We start from the raw sequence: 16761 nt of genomic DNA, 5'->3' as shown, positions 1-16761 counted from the left end.
AAATAGATGAGCTTTGTGCATTCAGATACCCAAGGAAAAAAAAATCAAGAAGATAACTTTCAGATTGTTCCTGTACTGAAAAATTCTGGAGAATTCTGTGAAGAGAGAGACAGAGATGTACATTCTGATGATGTCAGTGAACAGGGAGCAGTAGCAGATGGTGCAGTTCAATCTAATAGCAAGTATCGGTTAAGAGGTGGCAGATCATTAAGATTGCCAGCAAGATGTGAGAATCCATGTATCCATTTTAGACATTGATAATCCATGAACATACAAGAAAGCAATTAATTAAGTTTGCTGAGGTAGAAAAATGGAAAAATGCAATGAATTACTTCATTGAAAGTTATCAAAACCTGGGCATTACTGGATCCAACAGCACTTGTCAGGTCAATGGTAACCACTTGTTGTTCAAAATCAAGTATTCTATTACTGATGATGCTCCACATTTCAAGGCAGGACTTGTGGCTAGAGGTTTCAAGCAAGTTGCAGCCATAGGTTATCTTGGCTTGTAGGTCAGTGACTAGATTTGACTCAGTTCAGATAGTCGTACCCATTGCAACCTTCAGGAAGATGTGTCACGAATAATTTGACATCGGAAGTGCTTTTCTTTGTGGAAAAATGCTAGCAACAAAATGACAACTGCACTATAGACTGTGTAAATGTACAAAGCACAGATACTAAAATGAGAGACTGCACCTCTAGAATTCTAACACCGAATTCTGGACTATCAACAAACCAACTCCCAGTCCAATTCAAACCATAGCTGCACTCATGTAACAAACTGAAGAGAGCGGCAAGAATCATAAGTATTTTCATCTTTATCCACAATAAAAGTGAAACAGAGAGATGGAGATGCCAAGCGCATAAATCTGTTAACAACCAATAACTACCATGTTTCCAGTAAAAAAGTATACCTTATGCTTGATTTTGTAAAGTAGACTGCAATGATTTGATTTTTCATTTAGTCCTGTAGCTTACATAATATGCAAATAATGTAGTACAAGTCAAGTGAAAGAATACAGTATTATCTGTACCTTTTAGATACACATGGTTTAGTGTTACCATAACCTATGTTCTTCAACATGTAATAATAACTGACAGATGGCAAGTGGCAGCACTGACAGTGGAGGGGTATATAACGCATGTTGGGGAATGCGAAAAATAGTGCAGTCATTTCTGTAAAGCAGAAATGGAGCAATTTGTCTCATGCCTAATAGGGCATGATCATTGGCTGTCAGGCCAAGGGCGGAAGCTTTTCAGAAATGGATGAGTTCATAAACTGTTCGTGTGCCACCTTGGTTAAAGTATACCATGTATGGCAAAGTGGTGCAATCCAAACACAGCACCATGGCAACTGTGGTGCATGATGGACCATTGATGACAGGACTGAATGATGGCTGCAGGGACGTGTGTAGGCGAAGAGATGCGCAACTGTTGAGCACATGTGAACCAAGGGGCTATCAATAGTGTCTCCCTAACCACCGTTCAGCAAACATTGTTCCACTTCCGTAGCAGGCACCTGATTCGTGCACCCATGCTGACTGCTTTTCCTCAGTGATGAAGGCTCGAATTTGCATGTCAATACTGCAGCTGGACATACATTGAGTGGTGACAGGTGGTGATGGCAGATGGCCATTAAAAGCGAACAACCTGGTAAAATAGATGGAAGGGTCCAGGCTGGAGGAGGGATCATTGTGATCTGGAGATTGTTTTCTTGGAATTCTCTAGGTGATCTCATAATTTCGAAAGGCAAAACGGGTCAACAAAACTAAGCAGGTATCCTTTGGGCCAATGTCCATTGCTATATCTCCATCTACATGGATACTCTGCAAATCACATTTAAGTGCCTGGCAGAGGGTTCATCGAACCACCTTCACAATTCTCTATTATTCCAATCTCGTATAGCGCGCGGAAAGAACGAACAGCTGTATCTTTCCGTACGAGCTCTGCTTCCCGTTATTTTACCATGGTGATCGTTTCTCCCTATGTATGCCGGTATCAACAAAATATTTTCACATTCGAAGGAGAAAGTTGGTGACTGGAACTTCGTGAGAAGATTCTGTCGCAACGAAAAACGCCTTTCTTTTAATGATGTCCAGCCTAAATCCTGTATTATTTCTGTAACACTCTCTCCCACATTTCGCGATAATACAAAACGTGCTGCTCTTCTTTGAACTTTTTCGATGTACTCCATCAGTCCTATCTGGTAAGGATCCCACACCGCTCAGCAGTATTCTAAAAAGAGGACGGACAAGCGTAGTGTAGGCAGTCGCCTTAGTAGATCTGTTACATTTTCGAAGTGTCCTGCCAATAAAATGTAGTCTTTGATTAGCCTTCCCCACAACATTTTCTATGTGTTCCTACCAATTTAAGTTGTTCGTAATTGTAATACCTAGGTATTTAGTTGAATTTACGTCTTTTAGATTAGACTGATATATCGTGTAACCGAAGTTTAACGAATTCCTTTTAGCACTCATGTGGATGACCTCACACTTTTCGTTATTTAGGGTCAACTGCCAATTTTCACACCATTCAGATATCTTTTCTAAATCTTTCTGCAATTTGTTTTGATCTTCTGATGACTTTATTAGTCGATAAACGGCAGCGTTATCTGCAAAGAACCTAAGATGGCTGCTCAGATTGTCTCCCAAATCGATTATATAGATAAGGAACAGCAAAGGGCCTATAACACTACCTTGGGGAACGCCAGAAATCACTCGATGACTTTTCGTCAATTACTACGTACTGTGACATCTCTGACAGGAAATCACAAATCCAGTCACATAATTGAGACGATATTCCATAAGCACGCAATTTCACTACAAGCCGCTTGTGTGGTACAGTGTCAAAAGCCTTGAAAATCCAGAAATACGGAATCGATCCGAAATCCCTTGTCAGTAGCACTCAGCACTTCATGTGAATAAAGAGCTACTTGTTCTTCAGAGGAACGATGTTTTCTAAACCGATGTTGACTGTGTGTCAGTAGACAGTTTTCTTCGAGGTGATTCATAATGTTTGAACACGATATATGTTCCAAGTTCGTGTTGAATATCGACGTTAACGACATGGGCCTGTAATTCAGTAGATTACTCCTACCACCTTTCTTGAATTTTGGTGTGACCTATGCAGCTTTCCAATCTTTGGGTACGGATCTTTCGTCGAGCGAACGGTTGTATGTGATTAAGTATGGAGCTAGTGCATCAGCATACTCCGAAAGGAACCTAATTGGTATACAGTCTGGACCAGAAGACTTGCTTTTAGTAAGTGATATAAGTTGCTTGACTACTCATGTTGGCAGCTGTTCTCGATTCGAATTCTGGAATATTTTCTTCGTCTTCTTTTGTGAAGGCATTTTGGAAGGCTGTGTTTGGTAACTTTGCTTTGGTAGAACTGCCTTCGGTAGTATCTCCATTGCTATCGCGCAAAGAAGGCATTGATTGTTTCTTGCCGCTAACATATAAGCATCTCGCATTGAAGTCCGTGCTGAACTTCGAACTTCTGTAAAAGATCGCCAATCTTCGGGATTTTGCGTCTGTTTAAATTTGGCATGTTTGTTTCGTTGTTTCTGCAACAGTGTTGTAACCCGTTTTGTGTACCAAGGAGGATCAGCTCCGTCGTTTGTTAATTTACTTGGTAAACATCTCTCAATTGTTGCCGATACTGTTTCTTTGAATTCAAGGCACGTCTGGTCTACACTTATATTATTAATTTGGAATGAGTGGAGATTGTCTCTCAGGAAGGCATCAAGTGAATTTTTATCTGCTTTGTTGAATAGGTATATTTTTCGCTTATTTTTGAAGCACTTTGAGATTACAATATTTAATTTCGCTACTACAACCCTGTGTTCACTAATCACTGTATCGGTTTTGATGCTCGTTATTAATTCAAGATTATGTGTTTCCAAGAGGTCAAGTGTGTTTTCACGACCGTTTACTATTCGCGTGGGCTCATGAACTAACTGCTCGAAATAATTTTCAGAGAATGCGTTTAGCACAATTTCGGATGATATTTTACGCGTACCGCTGGAATTAACCATGTATTTTCGCCAACATATCGGCGGTAAACTAAAGTCACCACCAACTATTATGGTATGACTCGGGTACGTGTTTGAAATCAAACTAAAGTTTTCTTTGAACCTTTCAGCAACTGTATCATCTGAATTAGAAGGTCGGTAAAAGGACCCTATTATTATTTTATTCCGGTTGCCAACAATGACCTCTGCCCATACTAACTCACAGGATGCATCTGTTTCATTTTCACGACAAGTTAGACTACTTCTGACAGCAATAAACACGCCACCGCCAACCGTCTTTAGCCTATCCTTTCGGAACACCGTTACGTTAGGTTCTCTGCAAAAACTTCGGCTGAGCTTATCTCCGGCTTTAGCCAGCTTTCAGTGACTATAACGATTTGAGCATCAGTGCTTTCTATTAGCGCTTGGAACTCTGATACTTTCTCAACACAGTTACGACAATTTACAACTGTTATACCAATGTTTCGTATATCTACGTGTTTCCCGTGTTCGGCCGTCACTCTTTGTGACGGCAGCGCTTCTTGTGTTTTCTTGAGACCCTTTAGCCTAAATTTCGCCCAGTCCACGCCACACAGCCCCTGCTACCCGTGTATCTGCCTCCCACGTACAGTGAACACCTGACCTACGCAGCGGAACCCGAAACCCAACCACCTTCTGGTGCAAGTCGAGGAATCTTCAGCCTACGCGGTCGCAGAACCGCCTGAGCCTCTGATTCAGACCCTCCACTCGGCTCTGTACCAGAGGTCCGCAATCGGTCCTGTCGACTACGCTGCAGTTGGTCAGCTCTGCTTTCATCTTGCAAGCAAGCCTGGCAGCCTTTACCACTTCTGTTAGCCACTCAAAACCAGAGAGAATCTCTTCTGATCCAAAGTGACACACATCATTAGTACCGATGTTAGCAACCACCTGCAGTTGGCTGCACACTGTGCTCGTCATGGCATCTGGGAGGACCCTTTCCACATCTGGAATGACTCCACCCGGTATGCACACAGAGTGCACATTGGTTTTCTTTCCCTTCTTGTCAGCCAAGTCCCCATAACGCGCCTAACGTTGAGCTCCCAGCTACCAATAATCCCACCCTCTGTGATTGCCCAGATCTTGCAGGCTGAGTGGTTTTCTCTGAAACAGGAGAGGCCACAGCATTTGGCTCAGCGACAGTGTCAGCCACAGACAGCACCAGGAACCTGTTTGTCAGACAAACGGGGAGGCCTTTCGTGCAGCTACCTGGGAAGTTTTTCGCCACCTGCTTCACCCCAGGGCGACCTCCCACTCGACCACAGGTGAGGGGTCAACCTCAGTGCAAGCCGTAACTGGGTTGGCCACCGGTGAGGACCGATCGGAGGACGCAGACCTGCTGGACATCCGTTGGATCCCCACGGCTGGCCCACAACAGTGGTGCCCATCCACTGCAGCCTCAAGCTGTGTAACTGAAGCCATCACAGCCTGAAGCTGAGAGCGAAGTGTTACCAACTTGGCTCGCATCTGGACACAACAATCGCAGTCCCTGTCCATACTAAAGACCTTGGAAAACTAAAGTATGCAGATAAATGGACTATCGGTGCCTGCTGCCCAACTCTACTGTAGACCCTGACGAAAGAGCAGGAACTGTGTCTAATAATACGCAGATATTCAAAAACCTAATTACCGAAGCACCCAGGTGAAACTACATACAGTTTGTTTTTCCTCGGCATGATGGCATTTACCATCAGGACAGTGTGATGTGTCACAGCGTGGAGTAAAAGTGCATGGTTGGAAGAGCACCAAGATGAGTTTAACATACTGCCTAGTCACCAGACTCTCCAGATTTAAACCCAGTTCAGAATCTTTGCGACCACCTTGATCAACCTGTTCATGCCGTGGAAACCTAGCTTAGGTGGCCACGGTACTGAGGTTGGCATGGCTTTATATCCATGTTGGTATCTTCCAGAACCTCATTGATTCTCTTCCTGCAGGTCTTGCAGTGGGCTCCACTGCAGAAGGTGGTTATTCGGGCTTGTGACAGGTGGCCACATTAATGTGAGTGGGCAGTGTATTTTAGACCTTACAGCTTCAAACAGGCCTGATCCTATCAGTGGTGTCAATACAGAGGCAGGGATTAGTGATCACGGTGTGATAGCAAAAGTGGTTACTAAAGTTAATGATCTATCAAGAAGGCAAGGGGAGTATTTATGCTGGGAAAAACAATTATTGTGAACCTATAGCACGGCACAAAGTCCCAAGGGATTGGAAGAAAGTGCAGGTAACTCCTGCATATAAGAAGGACGAAAAAACAGATTCACAAAATTGCAGACCAATATCGTTACCGTTAGTTTGCTGCAGAATTCTTGAGCATATTCTAAGTTCTAATGAAATAAGTTTCCTTAAGACAGAAATGCTCCTGCCCACAATTTAACATAGATTTAGAAAGCATCGTTTGTGTGAAATTCAGCTTCTTTTCTCATATCATATCCTGTGAACCATGGATGAAGGCAACAGGCAGATTCCATATTTTTGGAGAGGTGCCCCACTGCAGACTTGATAAAGGTCCAGGCATACAGATTAAGTTTCCAGATGTGTGAGTGGCTTGAATATCTTTCAAATGATTGAACACAGTACACTGTCCATGGTGTGAAGCTATATGAAATGGAATGGACATGTAAGGACAATAGTAGGAAAGGTGCAGACCAACTTCAGTTTATTGGCAGAATTTTAGGAAGTGAATCTCATTTATAAAGGAGGCTCTGTATAGAACATTAGTATGACCCATTCTTGAGTACAGCTCAGGCGTTCGGGATGCCCACCAGGTCGGATTGAAGATAGACATCAAAGCAGTTCAGTGCTGCTACATTTGTTACCAGTAGGTTCAATGAACACATGAGTGTTACGGAAATGCTTCATGAACTCCAATGGAACCACTGGAGGGAAGACAACGTTCTTTTCATGAAGCACTATTGAGAAAATTTAGGAACAGAAAGGAAATGACTTGTAATGATACAATATAACCACTGCCATGTACCATACCCGTGGCCCAGGTAATATGTATGTAGATCTAGAGAAGTGCTTTACAGTTTTCACTCGTAGAAAGGTACATCTCCCTGTTGGTAATAAACAAGGTAACAGTATCCCAGTGATTGAAGTGGTGACACTACTATTCCACAGTCAAATGTTGTTTTTTTATGTATATGATGTTGGTACAAAAGTTCGTAGTGGTGGTATTCCTGTTGGTATGGGTTTATGTTCCGATTGACATTTTTTATTTGTAGTTCACTGCTGCTGTTTGAGTTTACATATTATTTTATCATTTGGAGGTAGCAAGTGGAGCAGTGAACAATAGAAAATGGAGAAATCGGATCATTTCCAACATATTCTTCTGTTTGAGTTCAGTAGAGGGGTGACAGCAGCGGAGCAATCCAGAAACATTTGTGCCATGTATAGGAATAATTACATTGGGCAGAGCACGGCGAGAAAATGGTTGTCTCATTTTAAGGAGCATAATTTTGATGTTGTGACTCTGCACATTCTGGAAGATCTTCACGGTTTGATGAAAATTGTTTAAACACGCTAATCCGCGATGATCCACGTCAGTATACTCGAGAACTGGCAAATATGATGAACTATGATCATTCCACCATTGTGCAACATTTGCATACAATGGGGATGTTTCAAAAATTGGTTGAAAAGGTATGGCATCCTCTAAGCCAAAATAAAAACAAAATCCGTGGGTGGCCATAGGTGCATCTCTGTTTGGTTATCATCAACTGGCTCATGAGCAACACCGAGTTTTCGTATCCAATTGATGAGAAATGGTGTTGTCATGCTACCATAGTGAACAGAAAAGAATAGTTTACCCCAAGCAAAACAACAACTCCCCGTACTCCATCCACAAAACATAAAGTTATGCAACTAGTGGAACAGTGGCAGTGTGGTGTATTGCTTCTCCGAGATGTAACGATCGATACTGACATTTATTGTCAACAATAGAGATGTTCCGCAGACACAATCCAACAACAACGACCAGGAAGACTGGGTGAAGTTATGTCCATATTCTGCTCGACTGTTAAAAAACACTATACAGGATTGGATTGGGAAGTCAATCCTCACCCACCTTATTCACCTGATCCTGCACCCTGAAATTTTCATCTTTTCCACTCTCTATCAAATAGTACTGGAATACTCTGTTTCAAATTCTGAAGGTGGGGGTGTAAAATACAGGCAGCGAAAGGTATCTGCGATTTGCACAGAAGCCAGATGGCAGTTATAAGACTCGAGGGACACAAAAGGGAAGAAGTGATTGAGATGGGAATAAGACAGGATTGTAGCCTATCCCTGATGTTATTCAATCTGTATATTGAGCGTGCAGTAAAGGAAACAAAAGAAAAATTTGGATTAGGAATTAAAATTCATGGGGATGACATTGTAGTTCTGACAGGGGCAGCAAAAGACCTGGAAGAGCAATTGAACGGAATGGACCTTACCTGGAAAGGAGGATATAAAAAGTACACCAACAAAAGCAAAACGGGAGTAATGGAATGTAGTCGAATTAAATCAGGTAATGCTGAGGGAACTAGATTAGGAAATGAGACATTTAACGTAGTAGATGAAACTTGGTATTTGGGAAGCAGAATAACTGATGATGGACAAAGTACAGGGGATATAAAATATAGACTGGCTATGGCAAGGAAAGCATTTCTGAAGAAGAGAAATTTGTTAAGATCGAGTATAGGTTTAAGTGTCAGGAAGTCCTTTCTGAAAGTATTTGTGTGGAGAGTAGCCATGTATGGAAGTGAAAAATGGACGATAAATAGTTCAGAAAAGACGAGAATAGAAGCTTTCAAAATGTGGTGCTACAGAAGGATGCTGAAGATTATATGGGTAGGTCAAACATCTAATGAGGAGGTACTGAATGGAATTGGGGAGAAGGGGAATTTGTGGCACAACTTGACTAGAAGAAGGGCTCCGTTGGTAGGACATGTTCTAAGGCATCAAGGGATCACAAATTTAGTATTGGAGGGAAGTGTGGATGATAAAAATAGTAGAGGGAGACCAAGAGATGAATACACTGAGCAGATTCAGAATGATGTAGGCTACAGTAGTTCTACAGAGATGAAGAGGCTTGCACAAGATAGAGTAGCATGGAGAGCGGCATCAAACCAATCTTTGGACTGAAGACAGCAACAGAAACATCAAATTACCTTCATCGAACTTCGTTTCCAGATGAAAATGCACTTCAAACGTGGGTCGAAGAGTTCTTTGCCCCAAAACTACGTTGATTCTACAGTCATGGACTCTAAAAGTTATCGCAGCATTGGCAGACCATTGTAGATAGTGAAGGAAGATACAGTATTGCTGACTGAAGACTCTGTTACACATATGGAAAAATGGTACAAACTTACATATTAACTGAATATATCAAGCTGACACTGTGTGTCTTACATGGTGGACCTATGTCAAGAAGTGACTTCTTTTCCATAATTATATAATACACTCAACTGTCTCCTAAAACAAGGCAGTAGTACATTTGAAATCACTAAAATACTGCTAGTTCTTTTGATAGATGTAATCTGTAAATATGAAAGCTTTATGTAGGAATACAGCTAGTATGTTGTGCTGTTTATGCATTTTAACCGTTTCAACTTACCTGAATGTGTCTGAGCATTCATAAATTTCTTTATTTGCTGAGTTTTCTGAGATGTCTTCCATTTTCTTCATTGCACAGAGATCGTGAATGAATCTCTGAAAATTGAGATGTTTGTAACTTAGCATTTACAGTTACATATTCATTTTATTTATTTCTTATTTATTTATCCGCAGTAAGAAGGTGCAGCCATGATTTTTGTGTAAAAGCTCATTGTGAGATTGTTTCGTAAATACATTTTAAAATCATTTAACAATGAAATTCTGTTGGTGTTAGCGCTCACAGTATCTCTGTCACCAGTTTATCTCACAGAAATAGGTTATTAACGTTATCTGTTGTCTAAAAAAAGAGACCAAGCAGAAATTAAATCGGAAAAAGACATGCAGAAAAGCAGACATTAATTCCACTCTATAAGAACTCCCTTTGCTCAGTACGTGTACATTCATGCAGTTTACGAGAAACTTTTAGTGACCCCATGCAGATAGTCTTACCTTTCCATTCTCTGGTGGATCACCATTGCCGAATGTTGAAGTGACAATGAGTATTAACGTCTCTTGCTCAATATTGTTCATGTCGTAGTCATCCATGCAGCATACCTATCAACAGGCGACAAACCAACTAGTCACAACTATAGAGGTGCACCGAAGAACAATGTGTATAACAGATTTTTAGATGTATACCGGTAGAGCATGAAAAGATAAACATAAAAGCCACATACTTAGTTATTGTACAGTAGTTAAGCATGACTATTCTGTATGGGTTGTGCTCCTTATAATAACAATCAAGACTGGATACTCTATGTAAATATAAAAATTGTTGACGAAAGCCACGTTAATAATACAGTTACATGCTACATGATTATAAATGGCCTTTGTGGATCTCCCTCCCAATGAAGAGTATCACCTCATAAATGGAAACTAATGTCACTTCCACATGTTAGGAAAACATTTGTACATAATAAACGTCTGCGATAATTAATCTGGTGTTTGTATGGAGACATTTTTATAGTATTTCAACCCATGTTCATTGTCACCATGTGATAGTATTTCAGCCAATAACATAGAAATAATTTCATCATGCTGTTATGTGTCTTGTATGGTGGAAAACCTCAAATATACAGCTTTTAGAAGATTTTGAGCTAAACACCCTACCTGCCTCCCCACCCCACTCTCCCCCAAAATGAACCATGGACCTTGCCAAGGTGGGTTAGCAAGAGTGTCTCAACAGTACAAATAGCAGAGGTAACTGTGGAGAGGCCAGACAAAACTTATAGGTCCTGAAAAAAGGCAGTCCGCATATTTGACTGGTGGTGGAATGTTATACCCCTTCAACAGGAAGGGAAATAGAGTTTAAAAAGGGAAATGGATAGGGTGAAGTCAGACATGATGAGAATTAATGAAGTGCAGTACCAGGAAGACAAGGACATCTGGTTGAATGAGTACAGACTTACCAATTCAAAATAAATAGGGTAGCGCAACAGTAGAAATTACGATGAATAAGAAAATAGGAATGTAGGTAAGCTACTATGAACAACATAGTGCACACACTATCATAGTGAAGATAGGCGTGAAGCCAATAACCACCATAGTAGTACAAACTTATGTGCAAAATAGCCCCACAGATGATGGGAATTGAAACAATGTATTACGAGATAAAAAATTTAGTCAGATAATTAATGCAAATGAAAATTTAAATGTGAATGGGGACAGGAATTGGGTAGTTGGAAAAGGAAGAAAAGATAAAATAGTAGTAGAATATGGACCGGAGGAAAGGAATAACAGAGGAAGCCACCTTTTAGTATTTTGCATGGAGCATAATTTAATCATCGCTAACGCTTGGTTTAGGTTCATGTAAGACGATAGTCCTCCCCCCATGAACCATGGACCTTGCCGTTAGTGGGGAGGCTTGCGTGCCTCAGCAATACAGATGACCACACTGAAGGTGCAACCACAACAAAGGGGTATCTGTTCAGAGGCCAGACAAACGTGTGGTTCCTGAAGAGGGGCAGCAGCCTTTTCAGTAGTCGCAGGGGCAACAGTCTGGATGATTGACTGATCTGGCCTTGTAACAGTAACCAAAACAGCCTTGCTGTGCTGGTACTGCGAACGGCTGAAAGCAAAGGGAAACTACAGCTGTCATTTTTCCCGAGGGCATGTAGCTGTACTGTATGGTTAAATGATGATGGCATCATCTTGGGTAAAATAGTCCGGAGGTAAAATAGTACCCCATTCGGATCTCCGGGTGGGGACCACTCAAGAGGACATCGTTATCAGGAGAACGAAAACTGGCGTTCTACGGATTGGAGCGTGGAATGTCAGATCCCTTAATCGGGCAGGTAGGTTAGAAAATTTGAAAAGGGAAATGGATAGGTTAAAGTTAGATATAGTGGGAATTAGTGAAGTTTGGTGGCAGGAGGAACAATACTTTTGGTCAGGTGAATACAGGGATATAATTACAAAATCAAATAGGGGTAATGCAGGAGTAGGTATAATCATGAATAAAAAATAGGAGTGCGGGTAAGCTACTACAAGCAGCATAGTGAACGCATTATTGTGGCCAAGATAGACACGAAGTCCACGCCTATTACAGTAGTACAAGTTTATATGCCAACTAGCTCTGCAGATGATGAAGAAATTGATGAAATGTATGATGAGATAAAAGAAATTATTCAGGTAGTGAAGGGAGACGAAAATTTATTAGTCATGGGTGACTGGAATTCGAGAGTAGGAAAAGGGAGAGAAGGAAACATAGTAGGTGAATATGGATTGGGGGTAAGAAATGAAAGAGGAAGCTGTCTGGTAGAATTTTGCACAGAGCATAACTTAATCATAGCTAATACTGGGTTTAAGAATAATGGAAGAAGGTTATACACGTCAGAGAGTCCTGGACATACTGGAAAGTTTCAGATGGATTTAAGAACCAGATTTTAAATTGTAAGACATCTCCAGGTGCAGATGTGGACTCTGACCACAATCTATTGATTATGAACTGTAGATTAAAACTGAATAAACTGCAAAAAGGTGGGAATTTAGGGAGATGGGACCAGGATAAACTGACTAAACCAGAGGTTGTACAGAGTTTCAGGCAGAGCATAAGGGAACATTTGACAGGAATTGGGGAAAAAAATACAGTAGAAGACGAATGGGTAGCTCTGAGGGATGAAGTAGTGAAGGCAGCAGAGGAGCAAGTAGGTAAAAAGACGAGGGCTAGTAGAAATCCTTCGGTAACAGAAGAAATATTGAATTTAATTGATGAAAGGAGAAAATACAAAAATGCAGTAAATGAAGCAGGCAAAAACGAACACAAACATCTCAAAAATGAGATCGACAGGAAGTGCAAAATGGCTAAGCAGGCATGGCTAGAGGACAAATGTAGGGGTGTAGAGGCACATATCATTAAGGGTAAGATAGATACTGCCTACAGGAAAATAAAAGAGGCCTTTGGAGAAAAGAGAACCACTTGTATGAATATCAAGAGCTCATATGAAAACCCAGTTCTAAGCAAAGAAGAGAAAGCAGAAAGGTGGAAGGAGTATATAGGGGGTCCATACAAGGGCGATATACTTGGGGACAATATTATGGAAATGGAAGAGGATGTAGATGAAAATGAAATGGGAGATACGATACTGCACGAAGAGTTTGACAGAGCACTGAAAGACCTGAGTCGAAACAAGGCCCCGGGACTAGACAACATTCCATTAGAACTACTGACAGCCTTGGAGAGCCAGTCCTAACAAAACTCTACCATCTGGTGAGCAAGATGTATGAGACAGGCGAAATACCCTCAGACTTCAAGAAGAATATAATACTTCCAATCCCAAAGAAAGCAGGTGTTGACAGATGTAAAAATTACCAAACTATCAGTTAAATAAGTCACAGCTGCAAAATACTAACGCGAATTCTTTACAGACGAATGGAAAAACTGGTAGAAGCCGACCTCAGGGAAGATCAGTTTGGATTCCATAGAAATTTTGGAACACGTGAGGCAATAACTGACCTTGCGACTTACCTTAGAAGAAAGATTAAGGAAAGGGAAACCTACGTTTCTAGCATTTGTAGATTTAGAGAAAGCTTTTGACAATGTTGACTGGAATACTCTCTTTCGAATTCTAAAGGTGGCAGGGGTAAAATACAGATAGCAAAGGCTATTCACAATTTGTACAGTAACCAGATGGCAGTTATAAGAGTCGAGGGGCATGAAAGGGAAGCAGTGGTTGGGAATGGAGTTAGACAGGGTTGTAGCCTCTCCCCGATGCTATTCAATCTGTATATTGAGCAAGCAGTAAAGGAAACAAAAGAAAAGTTAGGAGTACGTATTAAAATCCATGGAGAAGAAATAAAAACTTTTAGGTTCGCCGATGACATTGTAATTCTGTCAGAGACAGCAAAGGACTTGGAGGAGCAGTAGAACGGAATGGACAGTGTTTTGAAAGGAGGATTTAAGATGAACATCAACAAAAGCAAAACGGGGATAATGGAATGAAGTCGGGTGATGCTGAGGGAATTAGATTAGGAAGTGAGACGGTTATAGTAGTAAATGAGTTTTGCTATTTGGGGAGCAAAATAACTGATGATGGTCGAAGTAGAGAGGATATAAAATTGTGACTGGCAATGGCAAGGAAAGCGTTTCTGAAGAAGAGAAATTTGTTAACATCGAATATAGATTTAAGTGTCAGTAAGTCATTTCTGGAAGTATTTGTATGGAGTGTAGCCATGTATGGAAGTGAAACATGGACGATAAATAGTTTGGACAAGAAGATAATAGAAGCTTTCGAAATGTGGTGCTACAGAAGAATGCTGAAGATAAGGTGGGTAGATCACGTAACTAATGAGGAGGTATTGAATAGAATTAGGGAGGAGTTTGTGGCACAACTTGACAAGAAGAAGGGACCAGTTGGTAGGACATGTTGTAAGACATGAAGGAATCACAAATTTAGCAATGGAGGGCAGCGTGGAGTGTAAAATATCGTAGAGGGAGACCAAGTGATGAATACACTAAGCAGATTCAGAAGGATGTAAGTGGCAGTAAGTACTGGGAAATGATGAACTTGCACAGGATAGAGTAGCATGGAGAGCTGCATCAAACCAGTCTCAGGACTGAAGACCACAACAACAACAACAACAACAAGATAGTATGCATGGAGGAGACCTGGAGACACTGGAAGGTTTCACAGTGATTGTATAATGGTAAGGCACAGATTTTGAAATTAGGTTTTAAATTGTAATACATTTCAAGGGACAGATGTGGACTCTGACCACAATTTGTTGATTATGCACTGTAATGTAAAACTTAAGAAATAGCAGAAGGGTTCTAAATTAAGGACATGGGGCCTGGATAAATTGAAAGAACCAATAATTATTCAGAGTTTGAGAGGGAGCATTAAGCAATTTTTTACTGAGGCAGTGGAAGGGAATGCAGTAGAAGACGAATGAATAGCTTTGAGACATTAAATGGTAGGGCAGCAGATGATCAAACAGATACAGAGTCGAGACCTAGTAGAAATCCTTGAATGGCACATGGAACATTGAATTTAATTGACGAAAGAAGAAAATATAAAAATAAAGCGGGAAAAAATTGATACAGATGTCAAAAAATGAGACTGACAGAAAGTGCTAAATGGCTAGAGGACAAATGCAAGTCTGTAGAAGCATGCATATGTAGGGAAAATACAGATTCTGAATCTCACAAAATTAAAAAGACCTTGGGACAAAAAGAAGAACTATATGAATATCAAGTGTTCTGATGCCAAAGCACGTAAGGCGGAAAGAGTGGGTCTATAAGGGGAACAAAGCTTAAGACATTATTCTAGAAAGAGAAAAGGAAGTAGATGAAATGAGACGAGAGATATGGTAATTCGAGAAGAATTTGACAGAGCACTGAAAGATCTGGTTAGTAGCAACATTCCCTCAGAAAAGCTGAGAACCTTGGAGGTGCAGAAGATGAAGGCAGCCAGTAGAAAATGCACACACACAAGAACAGGCGTCGGATGGCGGGCCAGGATGTGCTGCTGTAGATGCAATGGTGTCAGTGCTTCTCATTCACATGGCTGTGCAGAAATCTTGAGCACATTCTAACTTGCATCGCAATGCGGTATCAGACAATGGCACCTTGGGTGGCATAATTGTGCAGAACGAGCCAGCATTCAGCCCTGAGAAGTCAGTGGTGTTGACCAAATCAGACCCCAAACTACTGACCGGCGAGAGGTGACTGGCTCTGGTGAACGCCAGTGGCTCGGGGCTGGGGAGACCTTAGTTCAATCTTCAGCCAGTGTAGGTGGCTGTCGGTCTCATTGATATCGTGGAAGGACATTGGGGGCCTCAAGGCAGAAGCCGGCATTTTCGTGGTAATTGAGTCGATGTTCCACCAAATCTCCGATAATCTATGTGACCGGATGGCCAGTACTTATAGTCGCAAAAGGAGAATTTCAGATGCCAAAGTCACATACTAAAGGGCTCTTCGTTATGGTAGAATCGGGCCTGTGACCAGCAAGCGGGCGTTACACTCGTTGAATTCGGAAGTTACCAGGGATCATATACAGCAAGCAAAAGGTTATGTGCAGCGTGTACAGAAACGAGCCTGCAGTTACAGGAGTAGAAGGTCGTGAAAGGAAAGCAGAAGTTAAGAAGGGATTGAGGCAGGGTTGTACCTTATTTCCGAATTTATTTAGTCAATACACTGGACAAGCAGTAAAGGGAAGGAAACAAAAATTTGGAGAAGGAATTAAAGATCAGGGAGAAGAAATAAAAACTCTGAGGTTTGCTGATGATATTGTAATTCTGAGACAGAAAAGGACTTGGAAGAGTAGTTGAACGAAGTAGAAAGCGTCTCGAAAAGAGGTTACAAGATAGGCATCAATAAAAGGAAATGAAATGCAATGGAGTGTAGTCAAAGTAAATCAGGCAATGCTGTGGGATTTAGGTCAGGAAAAGAGACTAAAAGTAATAGATGAGTTTTGGTATTAGCTCAGCAAAATAACTGATGATGGCGTAAGTAGAGAGGATGTAAAAATGAGACTGTCTATGCGAAAGAAAACATTTCTGAAAAGTAAGAATTTATTAACTTCTAGTATGAATACTCTTGTACAGAAGTGAAACCTGGACGAAATAGAAAATTT

At 41.1% G+C, this 16761-nt stretch overlaps 1 protein-coding gene across 1 annotated transcript in view; it reads right to left on the bottom strand.

Annotated features, from left to right (window-relative positions):
• The window catches only part of LOC126260748 (nitric oxide synthase-like protein), a 158684-nt gene that overhangs the window by 102947 nt on the left and 38976 nt on the right, over positions 1-16761 (bottom strand). Inside the window, exons 13-14 of the mRNA XM_049958086.1 lie at positions 10139-10243; positions 9651-9745 (exon numbers count right to left, since the gene is read on the bottom strand). Coding sequence (XP_049814043.1) covers positions 9651-9745; positions 10139-10243 — 200 coding nt within the window. The remainder of the gene's footprint in view (positions 1-9650; positions 9746-10138; positions 10244-16761) is intronic.

This window comes from Schistocerca nitens, chromosome 5 (genome assembly GCF_023898315.1).
Source record: "Schistocerca nitens isolate TAMUIC-IGC-003100 chromosome 5, iqSchNite1.1, whole genome shotgun sequence".
Lineage (NCBI taxonomy): Eukaryota > Metazoa > Arthropoda > Insecta > Orthoptera > Acrididae > Schistocerca > Schistocerca nitens.
Note: the sequence above shows the minus strand (reverse complement) of the source record. Positions and strands in the feature narration are given on the sequence as shown.